The sequence below is a fragment of the Pygocentrus nattereri genome, chromosome 10 (assembly GCF_015220715.1).
Source record: "Pygocentrus nattereri isolate fPygNat1 chromosome 10, fPygNat1.pri, whole genome shotgun sequence".
NCBI lineage: Eukaryota > Metazoa > Chordata > Actinopteri > Characiformes > Serrasalmidae > Pygocentrus > Pygocentrus nattereri.
The window spans coordinates 36,566,253-36,583,752 of record NC_051220.1 but is presented as its reverse complement, the minus strand read 5'-3'; the positions used below and the strand labels follow the sequence as shown (position 1 = coordinate 36,583,752).

The window sequence follows — 17,500 nt, the reverse complement described above, 5'->3', positions numbered from 1 at the left end:
AAAATGCAGGTACTAAGACCCATATGAGTCATTAGTATCAGCTGCCTGAGGCTATGTAGAGAAGAATATGCTCACACAAAGGATGGCAAGCCTACTTCTAAGCATGCAATGTCATATACAAATATGGCATCACAAAAGGAAGAGGCACGTCCTTTTTGATGAGGCGCATCTTACGCTGTCTAACATGTAGATTATTAATAAATATGAATCAGTGAGTAGGACAGAAGCAGTGTTTTGCCCATGTGAACTATGCCATTTGAAGCATCTGGGCTGCATGGGGGCGTCCACGGGGCCAGCAATTCAGCACTGTAGCTCATGAACTCAGCTGCTATTAAACTGTCTCTTGTGTGAAGGCAGCAGGCGGCACGACCATTCACTTCCAAGTTTAAAACCTGTTCCACCTCGCCCTTTGTCTGCGCACTGCAGCAAGAGAAAGGGAGCGAGAAAGGAATAATTGTGCTCTCTTGTTTACCCCCATAAAAGTCAGAAAAAATGTTTATGGCCGACAGATGCTAAAGCTAACTTGTACATCCCTCTCTTCTCCCGAAAAACCGTCCTTCAGCTGTGGATGACCTGGGGTTAACCTCCCTCTGCGTTGCCATAGCGACAGAGGGCAGAGATAAAGAGAGGAAGTCAGACAGAGGAGAGTTATGTTCTCACACACGGCAGGACGGAGGGCCGCATGCCTATACTGCTGCTGCCCTGCCCCCACCATGCCATCTATACCATTCACAATCACTTGCTCAAAAACACAGCCCTGTTCACAAGGCAATGCACTTCACAAACCTAATTTAAAAAGACCCATCAATCTCCCAACCGAAATCCACCTATCAACATCAGTCACGTTACACGGGTTGGCCTCTGGAGTTGCTTAGCTGGTGGACCAATGTGGCTACTGAATTTTTCAACTCTCTATATGACGCCTAAATCATGCAAAAAGCCGCTCATTCGTTACTTCCTTCACCTTATGTGATTGCTAACCTCACTGATCATTTATTAAGACAAGCAACATTATCGTGTTTGAGACACAATGATTATTACTTGGGCCAACAAAATGTTATATCAGCTTCGAGAAAAAATAAACAACAAAGTATGAGATTTCCATCAGACTCATTTTTAAAAGTAACTACTTCACAGCCACCTTTCAAAGTGTTTCACAACATCTTCTACAGGCTGAAAACCTTGAAAGAATTTAGAAAGGCTACGATCCTGAGCTTGTAGGGCATTTCAATTAAATGTGGGTCAAGGTTATTCTGCTGAGGTCCAGTTGTAGCAGGAAATGCTGTAAGAGTCACTCTTGGTCAAATGACTTGGAAAGACTCACTGTTTCTGGACACAAATCTGAGCGACTAATATAACCAGCTGAGTGTTATACAAATGGTTATATTTATTTATTGGGACATTATAACAATAATAACAAATAATATATCATTATAATATTTTACCCCTTAATATTCCCAGACTTATTACATCTGTAAGTAAATACATGGAAAACAAAACAAACTTAAGTTATTCTCGGGTTGCAGTGGTGAAGAATGGTAATCTGGACCCAGAGGCAGCTCATGGGCATTTAAGCGCTTAATACACATAGATCCACTTAATTCAACATTTTTAACATATCCATTTAATTTAACCCTAACTAAAATGATTCCAACAATCCAATTACTTGAATAGTCCATAATATAAACAGATTTTGTCAGTACTAGAGCCAAGGCCAAGGCTATGACAACACCAAGGGTTAAAGGAAACACCTGCAAACAAAATGAACAGCAGCAGGTGATGCATGACCCAAATGATCTGACCTCTAAAGACCCTTACAGAAACCCAAGGCGTTCAGATGTGAGCTTACCTCGAATCTGCTTTCCCCAGGTTTCCACTTGCTGGGTGCAGGAAGGTCTGGTTGCCCTCCATTTCTACGACACATTTCGTGTTGAGTTCCTTCTCTGTTAAGGCAAAACAGGAAGAGAAGGAGGGGATTCATTCAATTTGCTGCATCACATACACAGCACACAGTTTCCATATACTAATCAAAGTTATTATTACTGTTTTGCAAGCTGTCTCACAATGTTGCATTGTTTACATGGTTATAAAATGCCTTTGTGACCTGCTGACATGTACATTGCTCTTCTTACAGACAAAATAATGAAGCAAAAGCAGAAAAACGTATTGCAGTACACATTGGTTTGTCAGAAAACTGGGGTCTAAACAAGAGGGAAAACACAAAAGACCACTATAATGACCGTGTCTGAAGATACTTGAAACAGGTTATACCAAAGGCAAAACACACTGAAAAAATAAAACACAAAAGGGTCCTTAAACGGCTTTTTGAAGTGCATTTTAGGACAACACATTTGATATGGTGATTACAAGGCTTAGCAGAGAGAAATTCATCTCAATTAATTACAAAAATCTGTCTAACTAGAGCAAGCCTGCCGGTCTGCACATGGTAAATGCAAATGGTACTGTCATTTGGAAATCTTATTAACAAAAGCATTAATCACTGTGCTCTCCAGCTGTACAACCAGGCTAAATATGGGCACATCCCATGTCCACTTAACAACTGTTAGTCATTTTCATGGAATCATCAAGAAAAATACTCTCAACAAATCGAGATTTTCAATATTTTATGTATTAGAGAAAGGCTCGACATGAGACCCTCACAAGACACAAGGGGTGAATCATCAGCAAAGCTTTTTTTTTTTAATGCTGTACTGAAATTGCCACAACCTTAGTATGCAGCATGTGCAACTGCATGGCACATGGTCACTATCTAAACAAAACCTTGCATCTGTAAAATGCTTAACATTCTTAACTTTTGTTGCACTATGTAAGTTTTTAATTAGGACTGAAACAAGTAACATTACTGAAGCAGGAAAAAGAATACAGCATTAATTAATTAATAAACATATTAACACCATGAGCGCAGGCTCTCATAGAAAGTCTGACTCGATGCTCTGGTCTCAAATGCAAAATCAACATTTTACTGATGAAGATATGATGACAATAATAGACGATTCACTAACATCCTCTAAAGACACGTTCTTCTCCGCATTTTGATCGACTTCTCAATGCTACAATACATTCTTCTACGTTGCTTGCAATTACACATTTCCACCAGAGAGGTCTCTAAATCCTTCAGGATTTGAATTGGATCATTCACCATAAAATTTTGACAGAAAATTAATGGCATTTTAAAATTTCATAAACAAAAAAAAGGAAGAAAGAAAAATTTTTGGAGACGACAGCAACAGTGTGTTCACATGTTCATTCAAGCAGCTGGCATAGACACCAACACCATCTGTAGCCAGCACAGCCAAATGTTAGCCAAAGTAAATGGAAAGAAAAGGTTATATAACGTTAACCACCAGATTTGAACAGTGAATGGAAAGTAAACATAATTCAACAAAAACATCCAATGTTTTAGCACCACTGTTGGAAACCAATGGAGAACTAAGAGGATATATAGCTGACTCAGAAATCCTTGGAGAGGATACACCATGAAACCAAAGTGCCTTTGACCACCTCAGGCTTAAAGAGGAAACACAGGCTTCCTCCCTCCACTGGTGGCTCAAGCCTGCTAAATAGCATCAGCCAAGGCACGGATAACAGCAGGGGAAAAAATAAGACATTTTTCAACTCTCTTAAAGTGCTGCAGAGGACAAGAGAGAAGCAGAGCAAGAGAGAACTCCATGGTAAAAGGCTGGTAAAAGTGACTCATTAAGCTGATGTTTATTGCTTAATGCACACTCTGTAGCATGTTTCAAGGTCAGCAATCACATGTGACCTGTGGCAAAATTAATATGGTCTGAAAACAAAGGAAATGTCAGTAAATTCTAATTCTTATTTCTAATTGCATCTGATTAAAGACAGTGAAATCATAAGCAGCACCTCATTAGTCACGAACTGTACAGGCCCTTGACGGCGACATGACAATAGATAAGAAGGTGATGTCATAGCTTTACTTTTCATGTGGACCATCAGGAAATTATTAACAAGTTAGACACTTCCTTGCCATGGTGTGTCCGAATAATTTGGCACACTGGTCTTCAGACAAAGGTGTGGATGCATACTTTTTCTTCGAAGGTCCGAAACTCCGATGGCCATGGGAACATGCTCTGTTATGCAACGTTAGCAAACAGTCCATTATAGTCCATTCAGACTCCCTTCCTGCCTTTGTCCAGTGCACTCACACACACTGAGAATGGGCAGAGCTATGGAGGGAGCGTGAAGGCAGAGACAGTAAGCTAGCCTACACTTTAAGGGCTCTACAAATGTATATAAGCCAAGTCTTCAGCTTCCCTTCAATAAAGAAAACACACTACCATCATGTACAACTAAACTAATTAAACATGTGACCAAAAAAATCTCTTTGGAAATCACTCAGATGCAGATCTACTAAATGTCTGCACAGATCCAAACATTAAAATGGAAACTGAAAGAGATTATTGTTGATCTCCAAAGCTAACACAGCTGATTGCTTCAATTCATTCAAATGGACTGGGTGGCTGAGCCACAAATCGTGGCCGACAAGTCTTGTGACCGAATTTTACGCTCAAATCTGCCACGTGACTAAATCGCACACAAACATTTTCTGCTTCAACAGCTTTCAATTTCAGAGGCACAAGTTCTACTTTCAGAAGAGCTGTAAAGGCCCAAACAGCACATGTGACAGCTCAATTTTCAGCACTTCCATACAACTGAGGCTTTTGGATAACAACACTGTCTTCACTACAGCACATTGTGAAGCCTCAGAGCTGCGGCTGTTCAGCAGCTCAGAACAGAGAATTTAATGATCATCATTTCTGTAGGATTTACACAGCCTTTTATAAAACTTACATTTTGGCATTTGAGAGGTCTAGGCTTCATAAAATAAACTACTGTACTATGTATCATCACTGTCAGAGAGTTGAGGATTACAGGCATATCACTGTCGGAGAGCTGAGGATTACAGGCATAACACTGGAACAGAACACTGGACTGTCTTTTCCTAAGTAAACACTATTTTTGCATGATGTCACCACTTTCAAAAGAAGAGTCCACGTTGCAATAAGCTCCAAGAACAGTTCTGTCCAACATATTATGTCCATTGCGACTTGTACAGTGACCAGGCTTGTCAGCTTTAGCAATATTTAGACATCCTTAAAAAGGGGGGATCTTCACTGGTTCTTTAGTGAAGCCAACAGATATTTATATTTATATATCTAGAATCATGACAACTTGAAGAACCAGTGGGTTCATTGCAGGGTGAAATGGTTCTTCTCCATGACTAAGAAACTGCTGTATATGGTCCTTTAGGTCACTAACTAGGTAAAAAGTGCTTCTATGGCAGCAAAAAGGGTTCCAAGAGTATTGTTAAAAGTCAAAGAACCAATTTTGGTACTACACAGCAAACACTGAGATCATGATATGATGCTTATAAAGTAGTAATGTCACTGTTAGTCAGCAGTTTGTTTTTAATTTTGCTTGTTTTCTTACTGTATTTTGTGCAGGTTATTAAAAGGTGTCCAGGAGCTGAACGTTAACTGTAATGCATATAATGTTGATGTGAATGTCATGTGGCTTCAGACTGTTAAAAAGAACTGTTTAAAATACATAAAAGTTCAAATAAGCAGAAAGTTTCCTTTTGGAAAATGTGGTTTGTATCTGGTTAACACTTACAATAGCATGTAAGATTCCTTTTGGTATAAAAAAAGAAGACAAAGACGAAGAAGATGAAGAAGAATGAGAATTGTTTTAAGAGAAGAAAACATTAATACAATTCAATCAAAAATCAAAACAAGCTACATCAGATTTGTAAGACATTAACAGCACTCAGGAACCACTGGGCCATCAATGTTATTGTTGATAACTGTTAAATCCACTGATATCAGTTAATATTTGGAAAATATTGGGATACTGAACTTGCACTGAACTTATACTGTCATACTGGTATATTAATACCACAGTGCTACCTAAGAAGACATGAGTTTTTCAGAGATTAACAGATAATTTACCAGCCGTCTTGACAGTGATACCAGTGATACAGCCACACTTTGGCCTTTCAGTTATTCATGCAGTCATTCATACTGAGGCAGAACTTACAATGAGGCGCCCGTTGTGTTGTAGTTTTGCAAAAGTGAAAACATCCATAGCTCACCTCTCCGGTTCATGGGACGGACCCTGACTGCCACTTTCACATTAGAGTCATTCAGGTTGGTTTCACCCATGTTGTTTGCTTTTTAGTTGCAGACAAATTCAGCACGTCTCTCTCCACCGAAGATGGTCTGGATGACAAATATTCAGTCAAAGCATCTAGGCCAGACACACCCAGAATCCTTGAAATCCTTTAAATAATGTCTGCTGTCAATATTTATTTCTGTATCATCTCACTGACAGCATTCATAGCAGCAAAACACCCAAAAAGACGTTGTCAGCATTTTCCTTAGAGGACTGAGAGGACTGTTTGTCTCCAACATCTTGAACTCGAAACAAAATCCATTTTCCTCTACACACTCAAAAAAAAAAAAAAAAGGTTTGGCTGGAGGCAAAAGAATATCTTCAGAGATGAAGTCCCTGCTGTCTGTTTAGAAGCTGCTCCTGAGCAAAAGCCAGTCCAGCAGAGGACTAACACAGCCAACTCCCTGTTTGCTCCATGTTAAACTGAGCTCAGGAAAATCTTAGCCAGTCCACTGAAAACCAAGCAGGGCCTCAATTATTCATTGCCCTTACGGTCCAGCAGCTACCACTAACTATTTGGCCAAGTTTTACATCAACTGTCAAGCCATACAGTCACCTCACATAACCAACTGGTAACAAGTGAACTGGTATAAATCGTCCAACTAACACTAGCTAGTCGAGACCGGCTGTTAATGCACAGCTGAGCAAAAGCAAGTTATCTGGCCGGGTGTGTTCACTCCTAAAGCCGGTCAGCTCGTTATTTAGGTCGCTAAACTCAGTGAACTATTTCAGCTTGTTTTGCTAAACCGACTGACTTAAGCATAAGAAAACAGTATTAGCCAGTTTAGCTAGCTAATGTGCCGCTAAACCCCAAACCCCCAAAAGTTTCGCGGCCCAAATTAGTTAACTAAACGAAAACAATGATATGCTACAGATGCCTTCGAAAGACAAAGTTAAACACGAACACAAATTTTGACTAAAACCGTTGCTGCTGTTATTATTGTTGCAGTAGTTAGCTTAGAGCGCTAGCTGCCGTTACATAGCGACAAAAACTGCCTGGCTAACTAACGGATCCATTCTTCTTCCCATTATTAAAACAATTAAGACAAAGACTTCCAGCCGCCGTGACTCATCTTCCAGGTTTTCCAAGGTAACAGAATGGTGTTTCTTGGCTGTGTCATATTAACAGGGAAAAAAATCAGAAGAATGACCAAATAAAAACCGAAATTTGAGGCGGATTCCAGTTTGGGGTCTTGCGTTCAGCCAGCCAGTTCGGCGAGGGCGCTGTAGCCCCACCTCCTCCAATACAGCCGGAACTGCTTTTTAGCCATTGTCGTGAGGTCGAAGACTAAAAGACCTCACTCTGCATTAGCCTGACAGCCTTTAAGGCTATAATTCCTTATTACTAACATAGCAGAACAAAAAGAGCTGAAAATGCCTGGAAATACATTAAATGAAATTAGTAAAGCACTACATTGAGTAACATAGATGATATTCATGTATAACCCATTTTTATTTTATTTTATTTTGTTATTTATGTGTGGATGTATGCATTGTCCATATGTTTGAACAGGTTCAATATAAATCTGTATGTTTTATTCTTCCAAGATATAATTGGAGCCATGCACTTACCCCCATACATGAATCTTTCAATAAAACATAAAATGCAAAATAAAAAAATGTCAGTGTCAGAAATATATTCTCCCTTATGTAGGGAAAGCAAGGGTGGAAAATGCTTGCAGTTTCACTCGGTTGCATTTCCAAATAAAAAGATAGCTTGACCAGCAGATTGTCGAGCTCCTGTGCATTTTCTTTAAAAAAAAAAATCATGTTAATGTAAAATGATACTGTCCTGAACTGTTAATTCATCTTTGTTGGAGGATTGCTACCACTGATCGTGCACCACTGTGCAACTCATCACCAAACAAACTTCTAGTTATTCTGTTAAAATATTTATTTTTATACACATGAATATCTTATTTTATTTTCTGTCTAAATAAATGTTTATTCTTTCTTACTTTCACCTGAGTATATTTTTGCTTCACACCTGCACTTTCAATTGAGTAGGATTATAATTTTTCTGTAATATTTTTGCCCCTGGAGGAAAGGCAGCAAAAGCAAAGGGTTTTTTTTTTTTTTGCTTTTTTCTTATTTCTGTTTCCCTGAGGTCCATTGTTGACATTTAGGCATGTTTATGTACCAATAATAGTCATAATTCAATTTAACTTGACAATTTCCAGCCTCTCTGTATCCACTCCAGACCCTGGAGATTCACTACTACAACTAAATGACCTGCTGAAAACCTCCACAAATGCTTAGAGGGAAAGCTTAAAAAATCAAAGAAGTCGCTTGAAGGGCATGTTTAGGGAAGCGACCACCAAAAATCGCCATTCATTGCTCCCAGAAATGTTCCCTCCAGAGCATGGGTCAAACGATCTCATGTTATTGCTGAAAATGATCATCTCAAGTGCTTTGATTATGATTTGATTAACTTTATTAGAGCAGTGTCTCCACACTCTCCATTCCTGGAGGCTCCAGCTGCACAGTCCCTGGCACATCATTAGCTAATGATCAAGTTCTTTATGAGCTTAATTAAGTATAGTGGAGCTGTAAAACATGAAACTGTGCAGGTGGACTGCAGGACTGGAGCAGGGAAACACTGTATTAGGCTAAAGAACAGCCTACCCCAGTGGCCATTCCTGTTTACAGCTGATTATATAAATATGCTAATGGTAGCCTACAGTCTGTGATTTTAAATTAACAGAAGCTAAGAAGTGCCTGTAGGGAAAGTTCAGGGCAGGACAGAAAAGTCATTCGCTGCTTACAGGAACAGCCATTTGGGCCCACTCGCCTTAAATTATATGTAAAAAATAGAAATGACTAATAATTCATGGATTAATTACTAATAATCCATAATCCATGCTGCATTGGTGGAATGCATGTAACAGAATGCAGCAGATCAAAATCCTCATCAAGAATCTTTCATTCAGTTTGCATTGTTTTCCATGTAGTTACTGAATAATAGCTGTTAGCAAGTAATAAGTCTGGGATTTTAAGGAGTTAAAAAACAATAAGTTACCTTTAGCCTTATTTAACATGGAATTTTTATCTATTCATTTGGCAAATCTTGTTTTGTATTCATTCTGTTTCCTCTCAAGGCCTCACAAAATATGCTTCACACTTACAGCACATTTGTTTATGCTCTTTAATATACACAAAATATGGAACAACTAAAGAGCTGGAACTGCAATGATGGGACGACATCTGGTGGCAATAAACTTCCTTTCCTTCTCAGCTGACAAGCCAGGACTGTACTTTTTACACTGGGCTATAATTGGTTTAAACATGGTCTATCATGTTCTGTGGGCACTGCAGAAAATGCATTCTTCACCGTTCATACCCTTCAGCTTGCTCCTCAGCAATCGACAGGGCTCCAAAGTCCCAGAGGATGAGGACTCGTACCTCTAGTTCCCCCTGACTTAAAAAAATCAACCAAACTTATTGCCTCAAAAAATGTAAGTAAAGTTACTTAATAGCCTTGTATTTGAGTTAAACACTTTTAAAAAAGGTGGTTCTTCAATGGTTCTTTAGTAAAGTAAGTAGTTCTATATAGAACCATGAACACTCAAAGAACCCTTACATGCAACCCAAAAGGGACCCAAAAGGATTCTTCTACTGTTACAATGTCAAGCTTATAACAAAAGAACCATTTTGGGTGCTGTATGTTCTATGTCCTTTTCAAAGAGGTTCTATGTAGAAACATCTATAGCACATTCTCCATCAATCTGAAGATCCTTTTCATGATGCACAAACCCTTAAATCATGCAAAAGATTCTTTGAGTGTTCATGGTCCTACAGAAACATTTTATTTGCTAAAGAACCATTGAAGAAACATCTTTTTATGAGTGTAGTTACTTCTAATTTTCAAGTGATCAAAACTGCTTCAGCCCAATCAAGACTCTGTAGACAGGTTTACCATAAAATTTCCTACAACTTAACAATGAAAAAACTGAAACAATGACGGTTGGTACTCAAACTCGGAGACAAATGCTTCATGTGGAGCTCAGATCTTTAGACTTTTATTCTTAGACTCTGTTTTATCTGCATGTAAACACTAAAGTAGCTTCCTACCCTTTGAGGAATATTAATAAAGTTTAACCCTTTTCATCTCAGAGCAGCGCAGAGAAACTTGATATTGCATTTGTTACAGCAGAGTTGATCACATTAATTCAGATTCAGATTCAGATGCAGATTCAGATTCAGAATACTTTATTCATCCCAGAGGGAAACAGTTACTACAGTTGCAACCGTTTATGTAAAAGAATAAACACTTTAATAATTTAAAACAAAAGAAAAATTTGCTCTCATGTACAAGTTTAAATTCTTATGAATACAGTAAAGTGGCAGTGACTGTGATAATAATTATGAAGCATACTGTATAAAGCAGTTCAAATGATTGCACCTCTGAGGTTTTGTACTAATAATTAAAAAAATAATTATATTATTATTATTATTATTATTATACATATAAACAGTACAAACATCACCGGCCTCGTTTCAGTTTGTTGAGTCTGTTGGTGTTACATCCAACTATTGCAGAGTCATCACAAAACTTCTGAAGGTGGCAAGTCTCTGTGCAGTAGCTGAAGTCCGTGGTGTAGAGGGTGAAGAGGAAGGGAGAGAGGACAGTTCCTTGTGGAACTCCAGTGTTGCTGACCACTCTGTCCAACACACAGTGCTGCAGGTGTACATACTGTGGTCTGCCAGTCTAGTAGTCAACAATCCAGGACACGAGGGGGGCATCTACTTGCATCATTGTCAGCTTATCACCCAGAAGAGATGGTGTTAAATCAAACCACTCTGAATGACTTTGTTTACATCTCAACCACTCAATAATGCAGGAAGTTTGAAATATTGGTGGAATTCCCCTTTAAACATTCTAATTTATAAAGCTTACAATGGCAGGTTGTCTACTTGATTTTGTGTAAAATGTTTAGTAATTTCAAACTAAATAACGTACGTCATGACTGAACAGGATGGGGTGGGCTGTATCACTCCCCCTTATGACGAAGGTGAGGGGGCTCACAGACACTACATTGTAAAAAAAGAAATGTTTTAACTTTAAAAAGTCAGTAACCCGTTGACCTAAAAATTTGAGTTCACTGACTTTTTAACAGTTCAATTAACTCAATATTTTAAGAAAACCAGCTTATTTACTTTTACTTAAAAGTTAATGTTAAAAATAAACACTGACTCATTTTTACTGCGCCAAAAAAACTAAACAAAGACAAAAAATAGAATAGGCGTTGCCTGTTTTGTTTCTGCTATCATCCCTATTTCCTACAAAAACAAAACAGCTATTGTATGTTTCTGCACTAGAGGGCGTTAGATTCTTAAACATGCTACTGGCCCAACACCTCCCATATCCTCTAATACTGAATATTGTGCGTCCAACACTCCATAAAGCACAGTTTTATTCTGACATATTCTAACAAAGCAGTAAATATGTAAAGTATGTGCATTAAATATGTAAATGAATTTACAAATGCAGGACTAAAGGTAAAGAGACTAAAGAAGCACCTCCTCTGAATGGTGCATGAGCAATACTAAGCTTTCTGTTTTTCAGCTTCTGTAAAGGAAGAGCTGCAGTGGTGAATGACACTGACTTGGCTGCTGACTTGTTAGGACATCTGAGTGATTTTTGAACATCAAACAAACACTGTTAAAACCAGGCAGGCATAAACACGAGTCACTGTTCTGCTGGAGTCCCTCCCACTGCACTTACTAGAGTCAGATTCACTGTCTGAAATGTCACAGTGCTGAAGTTGTGCTGGCACTCGTACCAGTCTTCAGAAAAGCTTTACAGCTGAATGTGTCCTCAGGACAAAGAAAGCTGTTTTGTTGACTGACAGCAAGTTTAAAAAAGTAATGAAAAAGAAGACAAGAAGGAAAAGACTGTGCCGCAGTTTCACATCAGCGTGATGCAGCATAGCATCAATCATCTCACCATGCTGAAATTAAGCGTTCGTCAGAAAGCTCCACTGAGTACAGAGTAACTCAGAGAACTTATCTTTTCTGCTATACATCAGTTATAAATGCCACTAACAGACTGATTCACACTGTGTGCATTTGTCTCTGGATACAGAGTGCTCTCTTTGAAGCTTGCTAATTTAGTGTAAATGTTACACTGTTTGGGCTCTTACTGGGCTTTAGAGGAAGCCGCTATGATGTTTTCAGCCGAGGCATCCTGAGGAAAGGGCATTTGCTTTGAACCCTGTGACGCTGCTAGCCTCCACCCCACTGTTCTGCGTTCTGCACCCATCAGCCCGAGCAACTTAAAGCTGCTGATCAGCACACGGCACCAATGCGTGGATATATCTGTGACCTCACTGCTGCTCCTGAGTTTTAACATTTTTCAAAGTAGCCTGTGATCCTGAGTTGTGGATGGTACTGACTAGAAGGTACAAAATGATCAAATATCCCATAAAGTTTGGGGTGAATGAGTGAAACAGTCATTTTAACCATGTCACATCCAAAATCTCTCTTCTCATCTCATGCTGTATATTCAAGCATCTAGTTACATAAGTGTTTAGTATTTAGCTCTCTTTACAGCTTCTGGTCTTTTCAGGAGACTTACTTTCAGTTTTTCTAAGAAGTCTGCAGAAATACTTCTAGTTCAGTCTTAGAAGCTGGTTATATTTTATGCTTCTGACAATTATCACAAGCTCTGAGAACACAAGCAGATTCATCGATTTGCAAATGTTTTTCTTTTTTGCCTGTTTTCTTTTGTCAGTAAGGGATTCTTGACAGCTACACATACTTTCAGATTCAAGAAGCTATTTTCTCACAATGGAGGGATGGACAGAAACACCTTGTAGTGCTGTGTCATTGATGGTGAGAGTTCTGGTGGCCTACGAGGTCTTGCACGGTTGTCAGGAGTCATATTTTCTCCATAATGTTTACTGCATACGTTTTTAACTCCAGTTTTTCATTAACTTTTCTCTTCTGTATCGCTGCTGTCTTACCAAATCCTTGTGTCTCCATTTTTGTTGTTTTTCAGCTTTTGACATAATTTGAAATGACCTGTCGCCCTTTACATTGTGTGTAAATGTTAAGATGAATGGACCAAAAATAACAGCGCAAAATTTCTTGGAAAACTGTTTGGTTCCATTTCCTTCTCCTGTAAAGTTGCCATTTTGGAGATACGAGGTTCTGGTCCAACAGCACTGATATGCAAATGGATTATTATCTATATCTTGAAGAATTAATAACCTGTACCCAATAGACGTTTTACTGGCAATTACATAAATGAAGAGGGATCTCTGATTTTTGCACAGTACAGTATGCAAACGAACAGGACTTCATAGACATAGGCTTCATAGGCCATTGTTCCAACATCACTTTGATAAACTGCAAATGAACCAAGCCTAATTAAGGCAGGATGTTTACATGTTTGATTTAGGCTTTTTTTGAAGTGATTCGTCTTTATTATAAAGGCCGATAAGGGCCAATATTGTGTGTAGGCGAAGGTCTTCTGGATTACTGGGCCCAGTGCGTCTTATCGTGGGGTTCGTTAAGATGACATGATTAGGGTAATTGTTCCGGCTGCTAATCAGACAGTGGCAAGGAATGAGTTCGATTTCAGGGACGACACTTATCTTAACTGAGAGAGAGAGAGTGTGTGTGTGTGTGTGTGTGGCGGGGGGGGATAATCAACTTGCTCTGCCTTGGGCTGAGAAGTAGGGGGTCTCGAGGGGTCATCAAGGCTACAATGCATTGGGCAATAAAGAGTAAACTTTTTCTTAGACGAATGTCTGACAGATCTGTTCTGTATGTGTCTTACACCAACTTTATATAAGCTGAACCAAGCACAAAATATAACATGAAGCTTCCTAAAGGGTTCTTGGGTTGAATATAGACTTGGTGTCTAAGCTATTTTGGGCAATTTTCTCATGAAGAAAAATGTTGGGTGGTAGGAGTGGGGTGAGGGGGCATTATATGACACTATATAGCTGACCTGCTTCACCAACACTCTTGACCGTTCACTGAGATCTTCTGGCTTTGGCCTCTTGGCAAAATTTTCCTCTTCACCCAACATTTTGATGTCTTTTCCCTTTCCTAATGTTAATTTCCTCATGCATTTTTCATATTATTATTATTATTATTATTAACAATAAACATTCAAAATTAGTAAGTAATTAGTAAACTATTATGAAATGAGTAAAAATAGTAAAAATAATTTTAAATAGTGTGACATGATGAATCACTCTTAATATCATCGCTGTCCAAAAATCAAGTATTTAAATTTTTTCCAGTTTTTAGTTTTCTGCATAATTCGTTCTCAGCAACTGTCCTTTACTCTGTGTAAAAACTATTATGATTGGACTGACAGAAATGCTCCAAAATTCCTTCAGATAATACATCTTTCCATTAACTTATATGGAAAGCTAAGAAAATTTTTTCTGTCTCCTCTAAAGTTCAGTTTTGGGGATTGTGATGATATGATTATAAATTAACAAGGTAAATAAGTAAGTTTGATTTCAGGTTGACGTTTTCACGTTAAGATAGAATCTTTACATTATATGGAGGTTCTTATTGTCTGGAAGTTGCTCAATTCCCAGCATTGCTGTCACAGCCATCCGTTTCTGGAAGTCCATGGGAGCATATTTGTACGTATCCTGTCTGGGTGGGGAGGAAGGCATTAGTGCATCCCCATCACTTTGTTGAAATATTGGCATTTACTGTTCTACACCAAGTGTGTTGAGCTGTCCGATGAAGTCGAGTTACCGGTGGAAATTGTCCGCAACTAAATTACAGAAAAACAAATAAACAATTTGGTGCTTTTATTTCTGAGCATACACAGATGTATCCATACTGAATATATGAAGCTGAGGGTCGTTTCTTCCGCCTGCACAGTGGTGACTTTAGGGAAATGATGCAATAGTGGACGTCAGCAATATTTCAAGGAAAGGCAAAACTGAAAATGCTTTGGGTTGTCTGGCCTTTTCACCCCATGGAGAATGCAGGAAGGGCGTGTGCGCGAACATGTGTGATTGGAGATGAGTCATGCTGCCCGAAAGGAGGATTAGTGGATTTCAGGGAGGTGAAAAAGACAGAGAATCAAAGGTGAATGTCCATCTTCCTTCTCTGAAAGTAGCTTGAGGAGCTAGTGGGCTTCTTAATGGAAGAGAGCATTTCTTGTTAGCATTGCATTTGTTCTATGTCATACTGAATGTGTGATCATCATAATAGATTTATCTCTCTATTTCCCCATGCAAGAATAATGGGGTAAGGACAAGTACAACTCTAACATCACTCAGCATTTGGTGCTCACATCTCCTTTATAGTGCTTTTTTTAGATTCATTAGATATATCTGCATTCATCAAGGTGTGAGAGAATACTGCATTGCTTCATTGGTGTTCAATCATGAAGAGGGTGAACCTACCTCAACTACAACTTTTGTACAATGTATTGCAATTTCTGTGCTTTTTAGTGCTACAATGTAACAAACAATTTAATACGGTGTTTTTTAATTTTAATATGATGATGTATTCTGCTAATAGGCAAATCAAATTGTACAAGTTGTACTCAGTTGGCCTATCTATATGTACTAGTATTCCACTACTGGCTCACAGAGTGGCCACGTGCACAGGCTCTTATTAGGCAATGTGCTTCCCGTAGGAATGATGCGTACTTGTGTTGTTGTGCTATTTTGTACTGGGCTATGGGGTAGTTGGTTCAGTGTTAGTGCATGTCTTCAGATGAAAGTGTATGGCTAGAAGTAGCCTGCCTGCTTCCTGGCAATGTCAACTGGCACTAAGCAGTTGTTGTCCCTTACTGCCCGTTCAATAAAAGAGCATTTGACTTTTAAGTACAATATTTTCTGCATCTTATTCTGCGCTGATGTCACACTGGTGTCAGAAGTGGGATAAGCAGCCCACTTCAGCAGACTGGAAAGGAATGGTGCTTCCATTCCAATGTCAACAGACAGCTGAGAAGCCTGCAAGGCCAAAGACAGTGGAAGAAGAGATGGCGCATTGAGGAACAGCAGCAAAGACAGTGGATGCAGTAGCACAAAAAAGCTCTTCTGTACAGCCTGGCAGGAGGACAGCAAAAGTTCAAACCACATCCAGGTCTTCATTAAAGGCTCTTAGATTTGTTAATGTGATTTAGGACAACAGGTGTAGTCATTTGAGAAAAAATTTCATCGATTGAAGTTTTGTTCTGTGTTCTAATCCATCAATAAGTCAGTGTGGCTTTAACAAAGATGTGGGTTGAGAGATGTTTTTGGACATATTCACAGAAAAAAATGATTTGAATACTGACTTCTAGTGTTTGTTAGCAATGTTAGCCATTTAACACCATTTCAAAACTTCTTCTTCTTTCGGCTGCTTCCTTTAGGGGTCGCCACAGCGGATCATCTGCCTCCATCTTGCCCTATCCACTGCCTCCTCTACTTTCACACCAACCATCTCCATGTCCACCTTCACTACATCCATAAACCTTCTCTGAGGTCTACCTCTTCTCCTTCTACCCGGCAGCTACATCTCCAACATTCTTTGACCTATATACCCACTATTCCTCCTCAACACATGTCCAAACCATCTCAACCTGGCCTCTCTGGCTTTATCTCCAAACTGCTCCACCTTCACTGTCCCTCTGATCTGCTCATTTCTAATCTTGTCCATCCTTGTCACTCCCAACAAAAATCTCAGCATCTTCAAACACCATTTCAAAACTAAAGATGCAAAATTTGGACCCAAAACATGCCTTGGCTGATCAACTACATCTGGATAAAGCGGAAAATTCTGTAAATTAGATTTTTTTGCAACACTATTTCTTTAAAGCCAGAGTAATGGAAGGCTGTGTTGTACATCCCTGTCACCTGCCTAATCTTCCCTTCTGAACAAGTCATTTGATTCATTTGATCAACAAGTTCATTTGATCTATTTAGCATTTAATAAACATAAATAATCATTTATTTTGATGAAAAAGAGACATTAGTTCAAGCAAATAAAAAGTGGAGAAGCTGATAACAGGTGTTTTTTGATTTGTTGCCACAGCATTATTTTGGTACATACACTGATCAGGCATAACATTGTGACCTCCTTGTTTCTATGCTCATTGTCCATTTTATCAACTCCACTTACTATATAGGTGCACTTTGTAGTTCTACAATTACAGACACAGCAGTGCTGCCGGAGCTTTTAAACACCTCAGTGTCACTACTGGACTGAGACCCAGTCCACCAACCAGAAATATCCAGCCAACAGAATCCTTTGGGCAGCGTCCTTTGACCACCAATGAAGGACTAATTTCATTCATTATAATTTCATTGACTTC

The 17,500-nt window shown here is 38.9% G+C and overlaps 1 protein-coding gene across 3 annotated transcripts in view; it reads right to left on the bottom strand.

Annotated features, from left to right (window-relative positions):
- The window catches only part of kif13ba (kinesin family member 13Ba), a 49,999-nt gene extending 42,577 nt beyond the window's left edge, over positions 1-7,422 (bottom strand). For all 3 annotated transcript variants that reach the window (XM_037541917.1, XM_037541919.1, XM_037541918.1), the window contains exons 1-2: positions 6,137-7,422; positions 1,850-1,943 (exon numbers count right to left, since the gene is read on the bottom strand). In XM_037541917.1, the coding sequence (XP_037397814.1) occupies positions 1,850-1,943; positions 6,137-6,206 (164 nt within the window). In that variant the 5' untranslated portion in view covers positions 6,207-7,422. The remainder of the gene's footprint in view (positions 1-1,849; positions 1,944-6,136) is intronic.
- Positions 7,423-17,500: the final 10,078 nt, after the last annotated feature.